The sequence below is a fragment of the Macaca thibetana genome, chromosome 7 (assembly GCF_024542745.1).
Source record: "Macaca thibetana thibetana isolate TM-01 chromosome 7, ASM2454274v1, whole genome shotgun sequence".
Classification (NCBI taxonomy): domain Eukaryota; kingdom Metazoa; phylum Chordata; class Mammalia; order Primates; family Cercopithecidae; genus Macaca; species Macaca thibetana.
Genome location: NC_065584.1, coordinates 54,790,963 through 54,812,596, shown reverse-complemented (window position 1 = coordinate 54,812,596; position 21,634 = coordinate 54,790,963). Strand labels below are relative to the sequence as shown.

At 40.1% G+C, this 21,634-nt stretch overlaps 1 protein-coding gene across 6 annotated transcripts in view; it reads right to left on the bottom strand.

Annotated features, from left to right (window-relative positions):
• FERMT2 (FERM domain containing kindlin 2) overlaps window positions 1-21,634 on the bottom strand; it is a 94,325-nt gene that overhangs the window by 47,819 nt on the left and 24,872 nt on the right. For all 6 annotated transcript variants that reach the window (XM_050796889.1, XM_050796890.1, XM_050796892.1 and 3 more), the window contains exon 3: window positions 14,272-14,505. In XM_050796889.1, the coding sequence (XP_050652846.1) occupies window positions 14,272-14,505 (234 nt within the window). The remainder of the gene's footprint in view (window positions 1-14,271; window positions 14,506-21,634) is intronic.

Sequence of the window (21,634 nt, the reverse complement as noted above, 5' to 3'; positions counted from 1 at the left end):
AGGCAGGCATGGTGGTACACGCCTGTAGTCCCAGCTACTTGAGAAGCTGAAGCAGGAAGATTGCTTGAGCCCAGGAGTTAGAGATTAGAGTGAGCTGTGATTGTGCCACTGCAGTCCAGCCTGGGCAACAGAGCAAGACCCTGTCTCTTAAGGAAAAAAAAGAAAAAGAAAAAAAGAAAACTATCAGGACTATTAATAGCAACATTGGAAGCCAAAAGATAATTTAACAATGACTTCCAAATTCTGAGGGAAAAATAATTTTTGATCCAACAATTCTATTAAAGGGCAGAATAAAGACAAACACAGTATCTCAAAAATTTACATCCCATTCACCTTTTTCTTACTATCCTGATGGAGAATTCCACCAACATGAGAGAGCAAATTAACACTGAGGAAAACCCAAAAGATAAAATACAAGAGAGAAGAGAAGATAATGCTGAAGGTAAGTCCTAGGGCTGTGACTTTCCACCTTGGCCAAGAAAATATCCACCCCAGAGTGCAAGAGGATGTCTAGGAAGAAAAAAAGAAAAGTGGGGAGATTGACTATAATCTGAAAATGTATTTGATCATGTTGAAAATTAAGGAGAATAACAGAAAGTAAACAAATCAGCAACCGATACATGTTGCAAAAGCAGCAAATAGTAAAAAGACATAGGACACTTTGGGAAGCAAAGATGGGAAAACTGCTTGAGACCCCACGAGTTAGAAACCAGCCTGGCGCCTGAAATCCCAGCACTTTGGGAGGCCGAGGTGGGTGGATCACCTGCAGTCAGGAGTTTGAGACCAGCCTGGCCAACATAGTGAAACCCCATCTCTACTAAAAATACAAAAACTAAGCTGGGCACAGTGGCTCATGCCTGTAATCTCAGCACTTTGGGAGGCCAAGGTGGGCATATCACCTAAGGTCAGGAGTTCAAGACTAGCCTGGCCAACGTGGTGAAACCCCACATCCACTAAAAATAAAAACATTAGCTGGGCATGGTGGCACGCACCTATAATCCCAGCTACTAAAGAGGCTGAGACAGGAGAATTGCTTGAACCTGGGAGGTGGAGGTTGCAGTGAGCCAAGATCGCGCCATCACACTCCAGCCTGGGTGACAGATAAAGACTCTGTCTCAGAAAAAAAAAACACAAAAAAACAAAAATTAGCCAGGCGTGGTGGCATGTGCCTGTAATCCCAGCTACTCGGCAGGCTGAGGAATAAGAATCTCTTGAACCCAGGAGGTGGAGGTTGCAGTGAGCCGAGACTGCACCACTGCACTCTAGCCTAGGTGACAGAGCAGGACTCTTCCTAAAAAAAAAAAAAAAAAAAAAAAAAAAAAAAAGAAAAGAAAAGAAAAGAAACCAGCCTGGGAAATATGGTGAGACCCCATCTCTAAAAGGAGGGAAGAAAAAAAGGCATACGAGATAGGAAAGGTAAAAATACACATTTTGGCTCGGAAAGTAAAAATGTCTGCTTTGTTAATGTCAACAATGACAGTGATTCAGCCAAAAATTATAACAGTTATAATAAAGAAGAAAGGGTTGAAGCCAGGTGAGGTGGCTCATGCCTGCAATCCCCAGCACTTTGGGAGGCCAGGGCAGGTGGATCACTTGAGATCAGGTGTTCAAGACCAGCCTGACCAACATGGTGAAACCTCGCCTCTACTAAAAATACAAAATTAGCTGGGTGTAGTGGAGTGCGCTTGTAATCCCAGCTACTCAGGAGGTTGAGGCAGGAGAATCGCTTGAACCAGGAAGGTGGAAGTTTCAGTGAGCCAAGATTGCGCTACTGCACTCCAGCCTGGGGGACAGAGCGAGACTTAATCTCAAAAAAAAAAAAAAAAAGGGATTGAGTAGAAAAACATCAACAGACATCTAAAATTGATAAGAAGTAACAGTATAAGCACATATTTAGAATTATGAAAATAAAAGCCAGAAACAGTAAAATAGTAGAAAGTGGTAGGGAATGCAACCAGGCACTGGGGAGAAATCAGGCAGGAAAGTAGTTTCATGGTACAAGCCTTTTTTACTTTAATTCTGCATTTATTGCTTTGATTAAAAAATAATTTAAAAAAATCTTTCTGCTTACTGAATAAAGAATGCATTGGAAAGAACAAGAATGGATAAACGAGACTGCTTAGGAGGCTCCTGGAGCAGGAAGAGGTGGTGGCTGGAATACCAGAGGAGTGGAGGGTGGAGACGGAGAGAAGTGGAAAGACTGAAGACATAAGACATACCCTCGAGGCAAAACAAACATTTGGAGGTGATAATGAGATGTGTAGGTGAGGAAGAGGGCAATGCTAAGGATGACTCCCATGTGTCTGGTATGTGTACCTGGGATGGAGAAGCCTTTTACTACTATGGTGATTGCTTGGGGGAAGGCGGACAAGAGGGAGGAGGGAGCACAGAGATTTGGAAAGGAATACCATGAGTTCAGCCTTGAGTGTGTTTCAGTTTAAAATTTTGGTTAAAGAAATGGTTTTGTTATTATACGTAATGCTTCAATGAGCATATGATGGCTTTCTAAGAAAGATGCAAGGCTAGAAGAATATCTAGGAAGAATTAAGAATGGAGGATTTCAAGTAAGTTGGGGTAACAGGAACTTGATTTACTCTCCTGTTTTATTTAAACAATAAGAAATAAAGGAAAAGAAAAACACTTTCAGACATTAGGCAACAAGATATACAAAAGAAAGACTAAAAGGATGAACTGAGTGTACCAGCTTACTGCCTATGGGCAGGGGAGGGGCGCATGGGCCCTGGTCTTGCAGAGTTGAGAGATCTGGAATGGCATTCAGGTATGACAAGGTGGCTAGAACGTGTGGGGCAGGGGACAGGAGAGAAGGAGCTCCACGGAGAGTGCTCTGGAGGTCTGCAGAGGTGTTTCCTGGAGTCCAGCTGAATCCTATTTGTGCATTTGTTAAGAGGAAGCTACCAGAGACTGCAGAAAGAACCAACGCTAAAAGAGTTAATGTTCCCATCACGGAGAGCAGAAAGACCTCTACACAGAGTACTGAGAACCACCCTCAGAAGACTATGACCTCAGTAATGAGGCTAAATTAGTCCTAAGGCTAATGTTGCCTCTGGTCTACCCTAATAAAGCTTCAAAGCAAAAGAATCCAACTAATTCCAAGTAATTTGGTGACCAGAAAAAAAAGTCAAGACTACTCAATACAAAAAAATCCAGCCACTATGACGCATAATGACACACAGCCAGGAGTAAAGAGTGGGGGTGGGGAAGCACAAATAACTCAGATGATAGATAAAAAATACTGAAATAGCTATATAAAGATATTCCATGTTTAAGAAACTAGAAGAAAACAAACATAATAAAGAAAAAAATGAAAAATCTATATAAAAATGGAGCCAAAATCAAACTTCTAGTGATGAAAAATACATCTCAAATGAAAAAGGCACTGGATGGGATTAACAGCAGATTAGCAGCAGAAAGATCAATAGACTCGAAGATATGAATAAACCTTAAAAACATGATTTCAGGACACATCATAATCAAATTGCTGATAACCAGGGTAAAGATAAAATCTTCCAAGGCAGACACAAAACATAGAGGAACAATAATAGACTTCTCTGAAATTATGCAAACCAGAAGACAACTGAGGGACATCAATTACTGGGGGGTGAGGGGAAGTTTAGAATTCTTCTCCCAGCTGCAGTATCTTTCAAAAATGAAGGCAAAATAAAAACTTTTTTTTTTTTTTGGAGACAGGGTCTAACTCGGTTGCCCAATTTGGGGTGCAGTGACACAATCTCAACTCACTACAACATTTGCCTTCCAGGCTCAAGCGACCCTCCCTGCTTAACCTCCCGAGCAGCTGGAACTACAGGTGCATGCCACCATGCCCAGCTAATTTCTTGGTATTTTTTGGAGATGGGGTTTCGCCATGTTGCCCAGGCTGGTCTCGAACTCCTGGGCTCAAGTGATCTTTGGCCTCCCAAAGTGCTGGGACGACATGTAGGCATGAGCCACTGTGCCTGGACCAAATCAAAACTTCTATAAACAAAAGGTCAAAACTTCATCACCAGTAGACTTGCACTATAAAAAGAGAGGCGTATGAAGTTCTTAAGAAAAAGGAGACCACATGGAAAGGATACTTATAAAGAGCACTGAAAAACGGGAAATATGTGATATGAAAGACCATTTTGCTCATTTTTAAATACTTTACTGCTTTGAGGGAAAATAACATTGTAGGGTTTAGCATATATAGGAGTAAAATACATGACACAAAAAGGACACGAAGGAAGAAATGAAACTAAACTGCTGTAAGGTTATTATACTATGTGTGAAGTAGCGTATTATTTGAAGGTAGACTGTGAATAAGTTAAAGTCATATACTGTAAACCCTAGAGCAACCACTAAAATGGCAAAACGAAGGTCGTAATAGCTAGTAATTCACAAGTGGAGATCAATGTAATCAAAACACCTCCCCCCCAAAAAAAACCCCACCAAAAACCCCTTAATGTACCAGAAAGGAAGGAAACAGAAAAGAAATGGGACAACAGAGATCACAAATTGGTCTTCACCAAAATGAAAACTTTTGCTCTTAGAAAACACTGTTAATGAAATGGTAAGCCACAGATTGTGAGAAAATATTTGCAAAACATATCCAAAAAATTTCCATATCTGGGATATGCAAAGAATGCTTACAACACAATCAGATGGCAGCCTAATTTAAAAGACAGGCAGGCGAAGGATTCAGACACCTCACCATTATATGGGTGGCAACTAAGCACATGAATAGATGCTCAACAACATTAGTCACTAGGGTAATGTGAATTAAAGCCACAAGGAGATAGGCTCTGACACCTGCTAGAATACCCCAAACTGAAAAATGTTTCAAGGAACAGAGCAACTGAAACTCTCAAGTACTGCCAGGCAGAATGCAAAATAGCACAGTCACTTTGGAAAAGAATTTGGCTATTTATTACAAGGTGAAACATCCACTTATCATATGACCCAGAAACCTACTCATAGCTTTTACTGCTCTTGAGTAAATACCTATGTTCACAAAGACCTGTAAGTGAATGGTCACAGAAGCTTTTTAAAAAATTAAAAGCCCCAGCCCTTCCACTGGTGAATGGATAAACAAATTATGGTATATCCATACAACAAAGTACTATTCAGTAACAAAATGGCGTTGATAACACACAGTAATATGGATGAAGGTCAGAAGCATTATGCTAAATAGAAAAAGCCATACAGAAAAGACCAAATACTGTAGGATTCCATTTATATGACATTTTAGAAAAGGCAAGACTATAGTGGTAGAAGGCAGGTAAGTGGTTGGCAGAGGTCAGAAGGGTAAAGAGGACTGCCAGCAGAGGGGCATGAGGGGACTATCCTATATCTTGCTGGTGGTCCATTAGTCAAAATGCACTGAATTTTGCCATTACGATTATTTTACCTTAAATTATACCTTAACAAAACTGATCAAAAGGATAAATAAAATTAAAGGACACAGCTTATAAGATGTCCCTTGGGTCCTCTCCTTAATAAAAATTTCATTTTTTATTTCTTTAAACTCCTGGCTCTATTGCTCAGTTCGACTGACTAGATACTAAAAAGGGCATTTGGCAGGTCTGCTGATCGGCTAACTGACTTGCCATTTCTCAGCCCTCTTGCTTGCAGTTAGCATATGGAAACTGGAAAAGTTAAGTGATATTTATGTTTTCCCAGTCTCCCTTGCAGCTAAGGGCAGTCATATGACCTAAGGTGGGCCAGTAGCATGTGAGGGGGGCTTCCAGGATGTTTTGCTTTGCTGTTAGGACACAGGTGTGGAATGCAGCTATAGGTTGAGCACCCCTAACCTGACTAAAATGCTCCAATGAGCATTTCCGTTGAATGTCACACTGGCAGTCATAAAGTTTCGAATTTTGGAGCATTTCAAATTTCAGATGAGGGCTACTCAATCCACGTATGCCTGGAGCTCTAGGAAGCATCTTACAATCATGAGGCCAACCTGACATGCTGAGGGATGAGGAACTGAGGGATGGAAAGAGTTTGTCCTTGAAGACACAACTGAACAATGAATCCAGTTCCAGCAACCACTTCATTTTCTCAAGTAACTTCTTCTGTGAAAAAGAAGGCTCTTAATAGTTTAACGCACTGTTAAATCTAGATTTCTGGCCGGGCATGATGGCTAACGCCTGTAATCCCAGCACTTTGGGAGGCTGAGGCAGGTGGATCACTTGAGGTCAGGAGTCCAGGACCAGCCTGGCCAACATGGCGAAATTCCACCTCTGCTAAAAATACAAAAATTAGCCGGGTGTGGTGGTGGGCACCTGTAATCCCAGCTACTCAGGAGGCTGTGGCAGAATTGCTTGAACCTGGGAGGTGGAGGCTGCAGTACAAAAAAGCAGCTTAAGTAACTCGTTCCATCTTTATTTAAAAATCCCCTCATGCCTGTAATCCCAGCACTTTGGGAGGCCAAGGTGGGCAGATCGTGAGGTCAAGGGATTGAGACCATCCTGGCAAACACGGTGAAACCCTGTCTCTACTAAAAATACAAAAATTAGCTGGGTGTGGTGGTGCACGCCTGTCATCCTAGCTACCTGGGAGGCTGAGGCAGGAGAACCGCTTAAGCCCAGGAGGCAGTGATTGCAGTGAGCCGAGATTGCACCACTGTACTCCAGCCTGGCAACAGAGAAAGACTCCACCTCAAAAAAAAAAAAGGGGGGGGCCAGGTGCGGGGGCTCACGCCTGTTATCCCAACACTTTGCGAGGCTGAGGCGGGCGGATCACGAGGTCAGGAGATTGAGACCATTCTGGCTAACACAGTGAAACCCCGTCTCTATTAAAGATACAAAAAATTAACCGGGCATGGTGGTGGGCGTCTGCAGTCCCAGCTACTTGGGAGGCTGAGGCAGGAGAATGGTGTGAACTTGGGAGGCAGAGCTTGCAGTGAGCCGAGATTGCGCCACTGCACTCCAGCCTGGGTGACAGAGGAAGACTCTGTCTAAAAAACAACAACAACAAAAATCCAATCTTTATTGTTACCACTAAGACAAACCTTTTGTACAGAGTTCTTAGGTACAGCTTATTTACCTAAAACCACTTCAATAATCACAAAAAATTTTAAAGCCCATTTGAGCTTCAGTCAGTCTGAGTTCTATTCCACTAGCATTTTGTGCTTCTCTACCCCTATCAGATAGATTCTTCTTCACAAGGCTAGAACAGAAAGAGAGAAAATAGGAATGAATTAGCATGTATCTAATGCAGAAAGACCCAAATGCCATGTCCTATCGATAATATAGAATGGTCACAAGCTCTAAACACAAAATATGTTCTTTTATAGTAGTTCTCTGTCGATTGTCAGATTTTGGGAGAAAAAGTTTCATTTCCTCTCAATAAGGCTCTTCATTTGTGAAGCCTGCGTGCCAGAATACATGACATTAAAAAAAAGACTTTCTTCGCCAACAGTCTTTCTGTCCAAAAGAAAAGGAAAATGCAACAAAAACTTCATTATTACACAGAAGCACTGATCTGAAAGTACGTTTTTGGAAGAAAAAAATTATTATACAGAAGCATTTTCTCAAGAGTTAAATTATAAAAGATAATTTTTACCAAATTAAAAGCTTGGAAATGTCAGTGTTCAGCAAAAGTAGGTATTTCCCTTTAAATGGTGTTCTGTTGGTCTTGCATCACTGTCCTTTTTCAGTGGTTGGCACACCCTTCACATTTACTTGGTGATCTTAGGTAACAATGTATTTTGGTAGCAATGGAAATGTCCTCATCTTTCTTAGTTTTAATTCTACTGCTCATACAGTAAGTAAGCAAAAGCCACAAAAGTAGACACAAGAGAGTTAAATTAATTAAGTCACAATGACCTCTACTTAGTGACTTCATTTTAATTTGGGGGAAATATTTAATAACGGGTTGAAAATTAAGTAATCTAAAATAATTAATAGAAAGAAACCCTAATTATTCCTGGGAAGAGGTATACACTGTCACTTCAGTGTTTCAGTTTCAGTGGTGAAAAAAAAAATAAACCGCTAGACTAATGTTTTCCATAATGTAATTCGGGGGTTGGCAAACTTTTTCCATAAAGATAGTAAATATTTTAGGGTATGCAGCTCTACTCAACACTGCTGCTGTAACGCAAAAGCAACCACAGACAATACCTAAGCCAATGAATGTAGCTGTATTCCAACACAACTTTATTTATGAACATGGGAATTTGAATTTTTATAATTCTCACAGCATAAAAAATATTATTTTAATTTTTCTTAACCCTTAAAAAAATGTAAAAGCCTAATGATAATTAGTTCCTGAGCTACACAAAAGCAGGCTGCAGGCCGGAGTTTGCCAACACAATTTAATCACTTGGCAAATCAACTACCCTTCCCTCTTTCCTAACACACATATGAAAATTTTATAGACTTCCAAGGAATATTTTATAGCAATAACAGTGTTAAATTATGTATTAAATATGCATTTATTAAATATATATTACACTATTATCTAAGGCCAATTAGCTGTTTTCTTATTTATTTCTGTAGCCAAACCTCAACTGTATAACTATTTGACTGGATCTTTATGCCCTAGTTTTTCTCCCGGTTTCCTCCAAATGGGGACCCCATCTTAGGAACCCTGCTCTGTGATACTGACTCCAACTCTACCCCCAATTCTTCATGATGTTAAGCAGACTGCAGCATAGAGCCTGCTATCAGATAACCCTCTTCCCTGTCGTGCTGCCAGCATGTGAAGACATCTATATATTCACACATGTCAAGTACTTGGGCTCTCACCGAACACTGTGATCATCTAAATTTTATGTATCTCCTAGATTTCTGAAATCTGTGTCCTTGGTATCTGCTCTTTCATGTAAACATGACTAGTCTGTAAAGCACAATCCCTTTTGTTTCAGACAATTTCATAATCAAGTGCCTTAGTTCTTGGAGTATTCTCTAATATATCCACAAATAAAATTACCACTCATTAAGACCCTCTCTTTTCTGTAGAAAAGACTTTAGTCTTATAACTTATCAAAATCTTATGTAAATTTCTACCCATTAATACACAGTGCACAGACCCTTAACAGCTGTTAAGACTGTTTAGAGGAAATATAATGTAACTACCCAATGGAGCAGAAATTCCCTGAACATCCTGTAACAGATCACTACTTTTTTTTTGAGACAGAGTCTTACTTTGTTGCCCAGGCTGGAGAGCAGTGGCGTGATCTTGGCTCACTGCGACCTCCACCTCCCGGGTTCAAGTGATTCTCTTGCCTCGGCCTCTCAAGTAGCTGGGACCACACGTGCCACCACGCCCGGCTACTTTTTGTATTTTTAGTAGAGACGGGGTTTCACCATGTTGGCCAAGCTGGTCTTGAACTCCTGGCCTCAAGTGATCTGCTTGCCTCGGCCTCCCAAAGTGCTGGGATTATAGGTGTGAGCCACCATGCCAGGTCATAGATCCTTACTTTCCATTTGATCCCAGTGATAGGATTAACTGATCCTTATTTCTTTATTCCATCATTTTTTCCTCTTATTCATTCAATTAATGTTCTCTAAGGCCATGCCCTATGCTGAGAATACAAAGATGGAAAGGCATGTTTCTGACTTTAGAAGTTTACATTCTAGAGAAAAACAAAAACATAAAAAGCTAAAAGTGGTTTTGATCCTTGAATGAAAAATAGCTTTCTTGTTTATACAAATATTACATATTAAATTGTTAAAAACAGCAACAACAAGAAAACAATTGGGGATAAAAAGCACATACTTGATATATCACCCTGAGATAACCTCTGTCAACATTCTAGTGAAATACTTCCAAGTATATCTCTAGGTGAATATTTAAACATAAATGGGATAATGTAGATATGCTTACTATATAGTATCTTTTTGTAATCTAAATTTAAAACATTGCAAACGCAAAATTCTAACACTATGAGATCCCCCAGGAGTAAATGGGCCAATATACTCAATGCATGGATAAGTGCTCTCACTGGATATGGCTTTGTCCTTAGAAGCTGGATGTTGCGGCCATGTATGCCACTAGAATGAGGTATTTGCCATCCTGGCTTGAGTCACGAGTTCCTGACTCAAAGTTCTAGGAGACATTTCTGATGTGCATGTAACCTAGACCTGGCCAACTGCCTGCACTCTATCTATGAGGAGGGTTGGGAAACAACTATCTGGACTTTATGGTTTCTCTAAGGGGGAGGTGGGCTTTGTCTCACACAACTCATAAGGTATGACATTTCCAAAACACAGAGCCAGAGGTTCAGATGCCATGCAGCCAAAAACAGTAGTAGTAGTAGGAGGAGGAGGAGGAGTAATAATAATGGAAGACCAACTACCCACTACAGATATATTTAGGAAGGTGGAGCAGTATTAGTGTAACAACCTGAAAATCTTCTCAACATCTAACTTCATTCTACACAGCAGAGAGTAGAATGAAGAATGAACGCATAAAACATTTTATAGGAAAAAATCTATGAGATTTGATGACAGCATGAGGCCAGTGAAGATAGGCATAATGAAGTAAGGTATAAGGAGCTCTAGATTCTTGTCACAGAGAGTGACAAGAACCACTTAGGTGACAAGAACCACTTAGGTGGGTTCTTGTCACTCTCTGTGTGATCTTGGTCAAGTCACTCCCTAAGCTCCATTTGGTTACATGCATTCTTGAGTTAAAGGCACTAACAATTAAAACAAAAAACAGGCTAGGTGTGGTGGGGCTCCTGCCTGTAATCCTATCGCTTTGGGAGGCAGAGGCAGGTGGGCTGCTTGAGCACAGAAGTTAAAGACCAGCCTGGGTAACATAGCAAGACCCTGTCTCTACAAAAAAATACGAAAATTAGTCAGGCATGGTGGTGCATGCCTGTGGTCCCAGCAACTTGGGAGGCTGAGGCAGGAGGATTGCTTGAGCCCAGGAGGTCAAGGATGCAATGAGCTGTGTTCACACCACTGCACTCCAGCCTGGGTGACAGAGCAAGACACTATCTCAAAAAGCAAAAAACAAAACAAAACAAAACAGGAAAAGATCTCCCCCCAAACAACAACCAATATTAAACTCAATGTCAAATGTTAAAAGCATTTCCATTTAAGTCAGGAACAACACAACAATAGTCATCATTACTGCTATTATGCAATACTGTGCTAGAGGTTTAATCGAATACCATAAGATAAATAAGATGTATAAAAATGGGAAAGGAAGAGAGAAAAGTTATTATTTAGAAGAGATATGATTGTTTACATAGAAAATCCAAGAGAAGGCCAGGCGTGGTGGCTCATGCCTGCAACCCCAGCACTTTGGGAGGCCGAGGCAGGCGGATCCCCTGAGATCGAAAGTTCCAAACCAGCCTGGCCAACATGGTAAAACCCCGTCTCTACTAAAAATACAAAAATTAGCCTGGCTTGCTGGCAGACGCCTATAATCCCAGCTACTTGGGAGTCTGAGGCAGAAGAACTGCTTGAAGACGCGAGGCAGAGGTTGCAGTGAGCCAAGATCGTGCCACTGCATTCCAGCCTGGGCAACAGAGCGAGATTCTGTCTCAAAAAAAGAAAAAAAGAAGCAGCAGCAGCAGCAGAAAAAAAAAGAAATAAGCTATCGAGCCACAAAAAAACACGGAGGAAAGTTAAATGCCTATTATGAAGTGAAAGAAACCAATATGAAAAGGCTACATACTGTATGAGTCCAAGCACATGATATTCCGGAAAGGGCAAAATTAGGTAAAAGGATCAGTGGTGGCGATGAGGAGAGAGGGGTGAATAGGCAGAGCACGGGAAGATTTTTTGGACAGTCAAACTATCCTGTATAATACTACAATAGTAGATACATATGAGTACGTATTTTTCCAAGCCCAAAGCATGTACAACACCAGAAGCGAACCCTAACGTAAACTACTGTCACTGAGTGATAATGATACGTCAATGTAGGTGCACCAGTTATAATAAATGTACCACTCTGGTACAGATTTTGAGAGTGGGGAGGTTGTGCATGTGTGAGGATAGAGGGTATGTGGGAACTCTCTGTACTTTTGCTCAACTTCGCCGTGAACCTACAACTCTTGCAAAAACTAAAGTTTATTAATTTCTCAAAAATGGACAAATGACATAAACAATTAAAAAAAGGAACTTAGATGTCCAATAACGATTTAAAAACATACTTAGCTTTGTAAACTAAAACAAAATACTGTCTTTTTCTCTTGGAAACAAAAACAATAAAACAGACCATAATCAAGGGTTAGTGAGGATTTGAGGTAATGGGTTTTCATACATTGCTGGTTGTAATATAAACTGGTATAACCAACTGGAAGACAATTTGATAGTACTTTGAAATGAATTATGTATATATTTAAAACACAGCAATTTTACTTCTACTTCTAGGTGGATACTCAAGAGAAATTCTTGCACACACATACAAAACTGAGTAAGAAAATACCTACATGGTAATGGCAATAACACATACCATTTATGGCTATATACACACAGAGATACGTGTCTGTGTGTGTGCGTCTGTGTATTTTACTAGATACACATTGAACTTATGATAGTAGTTGCTTTGTAAAGGGAAGTTAGGAGAATGAGACTCAAGAATTTTACCAGTATTACTTTGACTTCAAGTCCTATTTGTCATTTGGCAAAATGACAAAATATCAATAATCATTAATTCTTGATAACGGGAATTTGGTATTCTTTGTACTTTTCTCTATTTTAATAATAATAATAATAAACCTGTTTCACATATAAAAAATTTCAAGGGCATTAGATCAAAAAGGCAATGTGAATCTACCTGTATCTCCCCTCCTATATCCCAAATCCCCTGAAATGACAGCAAAAGATCTTTAAAAATTGTAGGAGAGGGAAGATGAACATTTGTAACGTTGCTAGGAGACAGGAAACTACATAAAAGGGTAAAAAAATGAGTGATTCTTGAAAGACAGAAAAAAAGTTGGTATTAGTTTAAGGGAAGCCACAGCCCAAACTAACACAACAAATGGGTGAGGATTCAGACTCCTCCAAGCTCCAAGCCTACAGGCATAAGCAGCAGTCAGGGCTCTGGGTTAAGAGGCAGGCAGTCCTGGCACCTCCATATTGTCCCCAGGCCAGTGCTTGAGACATTGTACAGGAGCAGCATTTGCCCACAGGCTCTAGCAGTGGGTGTGGGTGCTGACACCAGCAAGGAAGACTGGGTACGCTGGCGCTAGCCCAACTAAAATATTTTCAAATGTTTTCGGCAACATTTAAAACATTTGAAAATGTTACAGCATTTGCCCTAAGAGTGAAGCAACCTAACTGATCATTAACAGGGAAATGTGGTTATAAATTATACTTGATCTTAGCCAAAAAGGCCAAGAGGTGATTGGATGTAAATTAATAGTACGTCTATACTCTGAATTACAGCTTAAAAGAATGTATAACACATAGAAAAATCTCTAAGACATTACTGAGTTTAAAAAATACACATAAAATGCTCCTATTAAAAAACAATCCGGTATGTATGGATAAATAAATGCATAGAAAATTACCAAACTGTCAAGAATGATTACTTAGGGGAAAGAGGAGCTTACTATGTATGTCTATATTCACTGATTCTTTTACAACAGAATATATTTATAAATTACTAGTATAATTTAAAAATTTAACATGAATAAAAAACTGTAGTTCTTTATTGGAATTAAAATACGAAGTCACTAAATGTATCTTTAACCAAGAACTTCTCAAATAGGAAAAAATACAATAGAGTTCTGCACTAGTGGTAGTGACAGCAGTTCACATTTTCTCAGATGGTTGAATACTTCCTGTCATATGACATAACTGGGTCAGCCAAAGTAACCCACATCTCATTTCAGAATGCATAAATAGAAATACTACAGGGATGTTCAAATTGTAGACTGGTGAAGGAAGACAACACTCATAGTCATTTCCTTAGGAGCTGTGTCAGGCCTTCAATGGAGGAAGTGACACAACCTGCCTGAATCACTAAAATCAAATAGTGACTTATGTGAAGGAAACATTGCAAAGTCATGTATGTTCCCCTGAAAACAGTGCCTGTTTCCTTACCCTCCCCACAAAAACAAAGTATTAAATAACAAATATCAGATATAATTCTAGTAAGGAAAGAATCTCTACTAGGTTCTTCCTGTTCCACCTTCACCCAGCATTTATCTTAATAGAAAAACTTGAATGAAGTAGAAATTTCACACACATACATGTATACATAGACAGTTCAGCCCTACACCCCATTCCTTGGGATAAGCTATGTCAGTCATTGGTCATATGTACGTCACATAATTCGTATTTTAAGAATTTATGTAATACTTACTAAAAGTCTTACAGATGTCAGAAACAGCTTTGAAGACTCTATCAGAGAAATTCACTTTCACCTTCACATACTTCATGTTGGGAAGCTGCAGGCGGAGCAGTTTGTGCTGAGGGGTGAACTGAAGCTTAGCATCTGCCTGAATACCATACTTATCTAAGGTCCAATGTGTCTTCAAAAGCCAAGTTCTCTTCTTTTCCCACCAGAGAGCATGGTCAGACCAATCTTTTTTTACATCTATAAAAAACAAACAATAAAGAAACAAATCACTTAAAAACCACCAAGGTTACTTTGAGAAATTAAAAGCAGAAAACTAGATAATTGGGTATTTAACAGAAATAATTAACTACTAAGTTACTGTTATGTGACAGGTACAAAAGAAACACTAACAGCTGAGAAAACATGCTCTGTCCTGAAAAGCCAGTACACAAGGTGGCTGAGGCAGAATATATAAGGGCATCTAAGAATGTTCGAGTCAAGTACAAAATGGGACACATGGATGACGGAGAAAGTACTCTCTTGATCTCAGAAAACAAACAGAACCCTGAGGGCTAGAATAGGAAGGATTAATAAAGACAAGGAGTTGGTGGGCTTGGAACTTGTCCTACAGGAATGGACAATACTATTCTAATGAGAAACTGAACAGACTGTGGTTTATGTAGTTGCAGAAGTATGTCAAGGTGAATAAGGGGTGGTGAAAAGATGGGGAACCAAAGTGAACAGAAACCAATATCCTAGGTGAAGAGCAGGAACAGGGAAAACACCCATGAGAAACACTGTAACTTAAGAGAAAGCTCCAAAAATAAAAAAACTACATTCTGGCCACATATACTCTCCCAAATAGATCCCCGAAAATGGATCTAAAGTCACACTGTCCAACATTTTTCTCTGAGCACGTTCTGGTACAAGTATAACAGGAAACATTAATATCTGTTCAACTATTTAACAGCCTTATGCAACTAAATGAAACCAAATAAAGAAAAGAATGTAATTTACACAAGATTTAGTTACCCCCAGATAAGGCAGGTCATAACAATAAGCTTGTAGCAGTAAAATCCAACTTCAGCTAGTTATTTATTTACTTATGACTAGGATAGGAAGTTGGTTTTTAAAGCCGCAATCAAAGTAAAGGCTTTTGGGATCAATTGTATGTTAAACTTACTAAGTGCCAACAAAAGGGAAAGTGATGTTTCAGAAAACAAAACAAAACACACACAAAAAGAACAGGCCCAGCATGGTGGCTCGTGCCTGTAATTCCAGAACTTTGGGAGGCTGAGGCTGGAGGATCGCTTGAGCCCATGAGTTCGAGACCAGTCAGGGCAACATGGTGAAGTCCCATCTCTACAAAAAAATTTTTTTAAAATTAGCCAGGTATAGTGGCATGTGCCTGCAGTCCCACCTACTTAGGATGCTGAGGTAGGAGGATCACTTGAGCCCAGAAGGTCAAGGTTGCAGTGAGTTGTGATGTGACACTACAATCCAGTCTGGGCAAGGGAGTGAGACTCTGTCTCAAGGAAAACAACAACTTCCAGGGGAAGGAAAAACATGTGAATGCTGGGCACAGTGGCTCACGCCTATAATCCCAGAACTTTGGGAGGCTGAGGTGGGCAGATTGCCTAAGCCCAGGAATTCAAGACCAGCCTGGACAACGTGGTGAAACCCCATCTCTAGAAAAAATTAGCTGGGCATGATGGCATGTGCCTGTAGTCCCAGCTACTCAGGTGGCTGAGGTGGGAAGATTGCCTGAACCTAGGAGGTAGATCGAGGCTGCAGTGAGCTGTGATTGCACCACTGTACTCCAGCCTGGGTGGCAGAGTGAGACCCTACCTCAAGAAAAACAAAAAAAGTAACTTTTTGCAAATAAAAATTAAAAACCATCATGCTTCTGAGATAAAGCTCATTTTAATAAAATCATACCTTTAAAAAGAGTTCATCAACTTAAAGACAATTAAAAGTATGTATTAATCTAGAACCTGAAACACACACACACATAACTAGTCTATCCCCAAATAAAAACCAAATTCCCACATTGATTATATGGCCGAAACACCTTCTACAATGGTGAAATTTACTTGATACAACTGAAGTTCTCATTGTGGAAGAAACATGCCACAGGTAGAAAAAGACTTTCAATTCTCCAGACATTAAAAACTTATTTTAATCAGTAAGTACTTTAATGGGAGAATTACGGCTATAGCTCCTTGTGATCGTATTACCATTTTGAAATTTTAACATCTGTGGTTTTCGCAAAGTCCTGCCAATCATGTTATTTGAAGTTTGGCAAAAGAAATGCATGTAACTGCTATTTTATGACCACTTGCTTAATTGTGATACTTAATTGTATGTAGTACCCTACACCCTACTTTCTAGCACAGAATCTGCCAACTAACTTTTGGAAACAGAAAATTCTGATCTACCTCATGGAAGACAACCAAGGTCACATATTACTTTTCTTTCCAGAAATAGAAAATTAAGGGCAGAAAAAGGTAAACTGCAAAGAACGCTGGTAACCCAGCAGAGTTACTGCTGAGCTGAACTGAATGATCGGCAGGTGGTATATACCGGTTGAGCCTTCCTAATCTGAAACTCTGAAATCCAAAATGCTCAGAAACTGGGGGGGGGAAAAAAAAGTTTTAGACTTTGGAACATTTCAGACTTCAGATTTTTGGATTAGGAATGCTCAACTGGTAAGTACAATACAAATATTTCAAACTTCAAGATCAGAAACACTCTGGTCTCAAGCTTTCAGATAAGGAATATTCAACCTGTAATACTTCCTTTCCCACATCTAGTGTCAACGTCAACCACTAAGGAAGCTACTTCATATACTCCCAGTGGGGAGGAAAGGAGAAAAAGAGCTGTAAGAGTAATAGGAGTCCACCAGCACATGTCATTTGGGTTCCTCCAGAAGGCATCCCTGATCTAAGAACTTGGGTGCAAGCAGCTTATTTGCGGGAAGGAAATCCCAGGAAGCACACTTGAGGGGATCAGTGAAAGTGAGACGGGGAGAAAAGCTGACTGGAGGTTCCTCACTGCTGTGAGCACCTGGAGTTCAGTCCCTCAGGGCATGCCTCAGAACTCTCCCACAGGAGAAAGACCAGGTATCTCTCCACTTCCTTGTTAAGGGTTACTCCTGGGGCCATGACATTAAAAACTCTTAACACTTCTTGGCTGCCAGCATGGAGCTGGCTGCCCCGCACTCAGGCAGAGCAAGCTCAATCCCTGCACCTAAGGAAAAGAGCTTGTCAGCATGTTGGGGATCTGGCCACCAGGAGTGCAGGTGAACTGCGTGAAAGAGGGGGGCCTCCATAGCACCTGTATACAGCCTGAAAGGAATGTTTATTAAATTTAAAAAAAATAGCTGTTTTATTGTAGAAGCAGAGCAGAAGCAAAGCTGCAAAGACATAATAAAAGGCTCAAACATTGTGGCCCAGGAGTAGGTGCTAAAACATAGGAGGCAAAGACACCAACGTGATAAGGAGCTTTTGGGGACAAAATTTACAAATGGATACTAATAAAGAGGTCATGTGCCAACAACCACAAAATCTAAAGAGTTTTTATAACGTGAGGTATGAAAAGGACTACTGGTCAAGAACTCGACTTTCCAAGTCAAAACTACATAAATGTGAAGCTGGAGGTTAGCAAACTATGAATGGCCCAAGGACCAAATCCTGCCTTCTGCCTTTTTATGGCTCACCAGCTAAGAACAGCTTTTGTACAGTCATGAGTCACTTAACAAGGGGGATAAGATCTGAGAAATGTGATGTTAGGCAAGTTCACTGTTGTATGAACATCAAAGAGTGTATTGACAAACCTAGACAGTACAGCCTACTACACACCTAGGCTATATGGTATAGCCTCTTGATCCTAGGATACAAACCTGTACATTTGTTACTGTACTGAATGCTGTAGGCAACTGTAACACAGTGATAAATATTTGTGTAGCTAAGTATAGAAAAGGTATAGTAAAAATAAGGTATTATTAATCTTATGGTACCAGAGATGTATAAACAGTCTGCTGTAGTTGACTGAAATATTGTTACATGGCTCCTGACTATTTTTAACTGGTGGTGGTGGTGGTGGTGGTGGTGGTGGTGGTGGTGGTGGTGAGAGGGGAAATCCAAAGAACAGTATTTTACATAATTTTATATAAAGTTGAAATTTCAATGCCCATAAACAGTTTTATGAAACACAGCCACACTACTGTGTTCACACACTGTCTATGACTACTTCTGCACTACAACATTAGACTAGAGTTATTGGGACAAAGACTGCATAGCCCACAAAGACCAAAAGCCCAAAAGACCTACTATCTATATTTAAAAAAAGAAAACTTTGCAGGCCCCTGCTGTAAGCAGGGTTAACAGTGTAATAAAACGTCAATTTTCCATCAATTAGGCTTCCAACTGTGGCCTCAGAAACATGTATCTCCCCTGATACCCATTCTTCCCTTTAAAACCTGACCCTCCCCCATCAATTTCACCTTGGCTTCTCAAAGGAGCTACCCACCTGCACCTAGCAAGAGAAAGGGACAGGATCCAAAGATTACGTACTGGACATCCTATGAGTGGTCTGTTTACCCACAGAAAAAAATAAGCTCTCTTACTGACTGGCAATGCTGGTAAAACTAGTCTTTTTCACCCAGAGAAACTAGTGGATGAATAACAATATAGGGAAAAAAAATTAGACAAAATAAAAGCAGAAATAGGAGACCAGAAAAAAATCAGAAGTATCAATACCACTCATGGCAAGAGATAAAAACAGAAAAGTAGGTGTTCTGACAGCAAAGTAGAAGACAGTGTTAGAAGACAGATAAGCTGGACTGTGGGGGCTTGTGACTTATGTTCACATACCGGGCTTTCGGTAGCATTCCTAAAGACTCAACACACTACCAACCTAGACAGCATTACTTGCAGAGTAATCACTACTACAGAATAAGAACATCAAACAGTGTTATAAAAATATTTGTGGATTCAACAAATATCTGTTGAACATATACTGTGTGCAAGAAGGCACTACTTTAGTGCTAGAGATATAACGATGAACAAAACAAAGTTCCAGCATCACTGAGGGAGACCAAGGTGGCTAGAGGAGAGGAAACGGAGATCAGTAGGAGGTGGCATCAGAGAGACAGGCAGGAGCCTTGTAGGTCACACTACATGGTTTAGGTGTTATTATGTATGAGATAAGCCCCTAGAGCAGTAGTTTTCTGCCTGATTGGCATTAGAATCATCTGAGCAGCTTTTTAAAAATACTGATGCCTGGCCCCACCCTAAACTAGGGCTATTTTGGTTTGTGAACAGCTGTCTGTTATTTTTTTATGGGCAGATGAAGGCTGGTACTTCCTATTCCACCATCTTGGTGACATCTCTCAAACCAAATATATCAGAATCTCTGTGGGTCTAGGAAATGGTTTTAAGTAGGAGTCATCTGTTTCAAAATCATTACTGATAATTTTGAAGAAGTGTGGTGATGGGGGTATGCAAGACTTCACTCTTGCAAGAGTGTGTGCAAGAAGTTAATGTGAGAGTGGAAATGACAACCATTTCAGTTATAATGGATGGGAGGTGAGGAAGCACAAATAAGAAATACAGGCAACTTTTTCTGGATATTTTACTGTAGCAAGGAGAATAATAGCAATAGAATAATAGCTGGTAGAATCACAGAATAATAGCTAGTAGATAGATAAAAAGGAAATGGCAGACCCAAGGAGCATTTTTAGCTTCGTTTTTAAAAAGGGAAAGCTATTACAGCATTATTTTAAAAGCAGCTGAAATGACTTCATATTTCAGATCATTTATAATTCTAATTATCATTCATTAATTTGCCCTTCAGCAGAATATCACTTCAAAACTCTCTAAAGACCTGACTGAGCCCTCTCGAACAGGCAAAGCAATATTTTCCCAACTTCCAGAAAATCAGCTCTTTCTTTGGTGCTGGCTTTATATTACACTACCTATCTTATTTTGAAAATAACAGTATCTCCACATCAAGTCACACAATTGGCTCTACTCAGAATATCACAAGAACATACCTATTCTATTCATCAGTAGCAAAAACAAATTTTATACACTGATGAAAATCCTGAGAAAAATGATGGTACACCAACTGAGAAGCATTTGCCCAGGCAAGCATAAAAGCTAACTGCACATCAAAAAGTACTTAAAGGCCGGGAGCGGTGGCTCACTCCTGTAATCCCAGTATGTTGGGAGGCCAAGATGGGAAAATTACTTGAGGTCAGAAGTTGGAGTTTGAGACCAGCCTGGCCAATATGGTGAAACCCCATCTGTACTAAAAATACAAAAATTAGCTGGGCCTGTTGGTGCACACCTGCAATTCCAGCTACTTGGGAAGGCTGAGGCAGGAGAATGGCTCACACTCGGGAGGCAGAGGTTGCAGTGATCCAAGGTTGTGCCATTGCACTCCAGCCTGGGCAACAAAGCAAGACTCTTTCTCCAAAAAAAAAAAAAAAAAAAAAAAAAAAAGCACTTAATGGCACAAATTGTGTGCACAGGTGTGTGTGTGTGTGTGTGTGTGTGTGTGTGTGTGTGTGAAGTAGTATATCTCGATGCAGTAACTCTTCTTTCGTTTGAGATGGAGTTTTGCTCTGTTGCCCAGGCTGGAGAGCAGTGGTGTGATCTCAGCTCACTGCAACCTCCACTTCCCGGGTTCAAGTGATTCTCCTGCCTCAGCCTCTGGAGTAGCTGGGACTACAGAGAGGTACCACCATACCCAGTCTAGCAAATTTTTGTATTTTTAGTAGAGGTGGGGTTTCACTATGTTGGCCAGGCTGGTCTTGAATTCCTGACCTCAAGTGATCCAACCGCCTTGGCCTCCCAAAGTGCTGTACAGGCACGAGCCACCGCACCCGGCACGGATGCAGTAACTCTTGAAAGCACTTAGTTATCAAGTGTATTACAGCACAGCTTATCTCTAAAGTAGCCAGTTAAATCATAACAGACTATGCAACTCTAACTTGAAAAACCCACTGTGTGCAGAACAGATTTCAGACATCAACACACATTTAAGTTTTCCTCTAGCTGAAGACTGAATAGAAGCATGAACACATTATGATGACTTTAAAAGGAAAATGGTTATCAACAAATACTTATAAATAACAGCAAGCAAATGAACATACTACTGGATCACTAAAGTAGCGGTTTAGTGTCCTGTGTGACATCAAAATCCATAAGGAAATAACGTTGAAATTCCCTGAATTTGCATAAACTAAAGCTTTGGGAAACTTTCCATACATGAACTCCCTTACACGTTCTAAACTAGACTCTGGACTATGTTCTAAATAAACATTTCTGCTGTCCAGAATGGCAGGCTTGGTATTTCAAACATTAGATGACTGAATGCATGT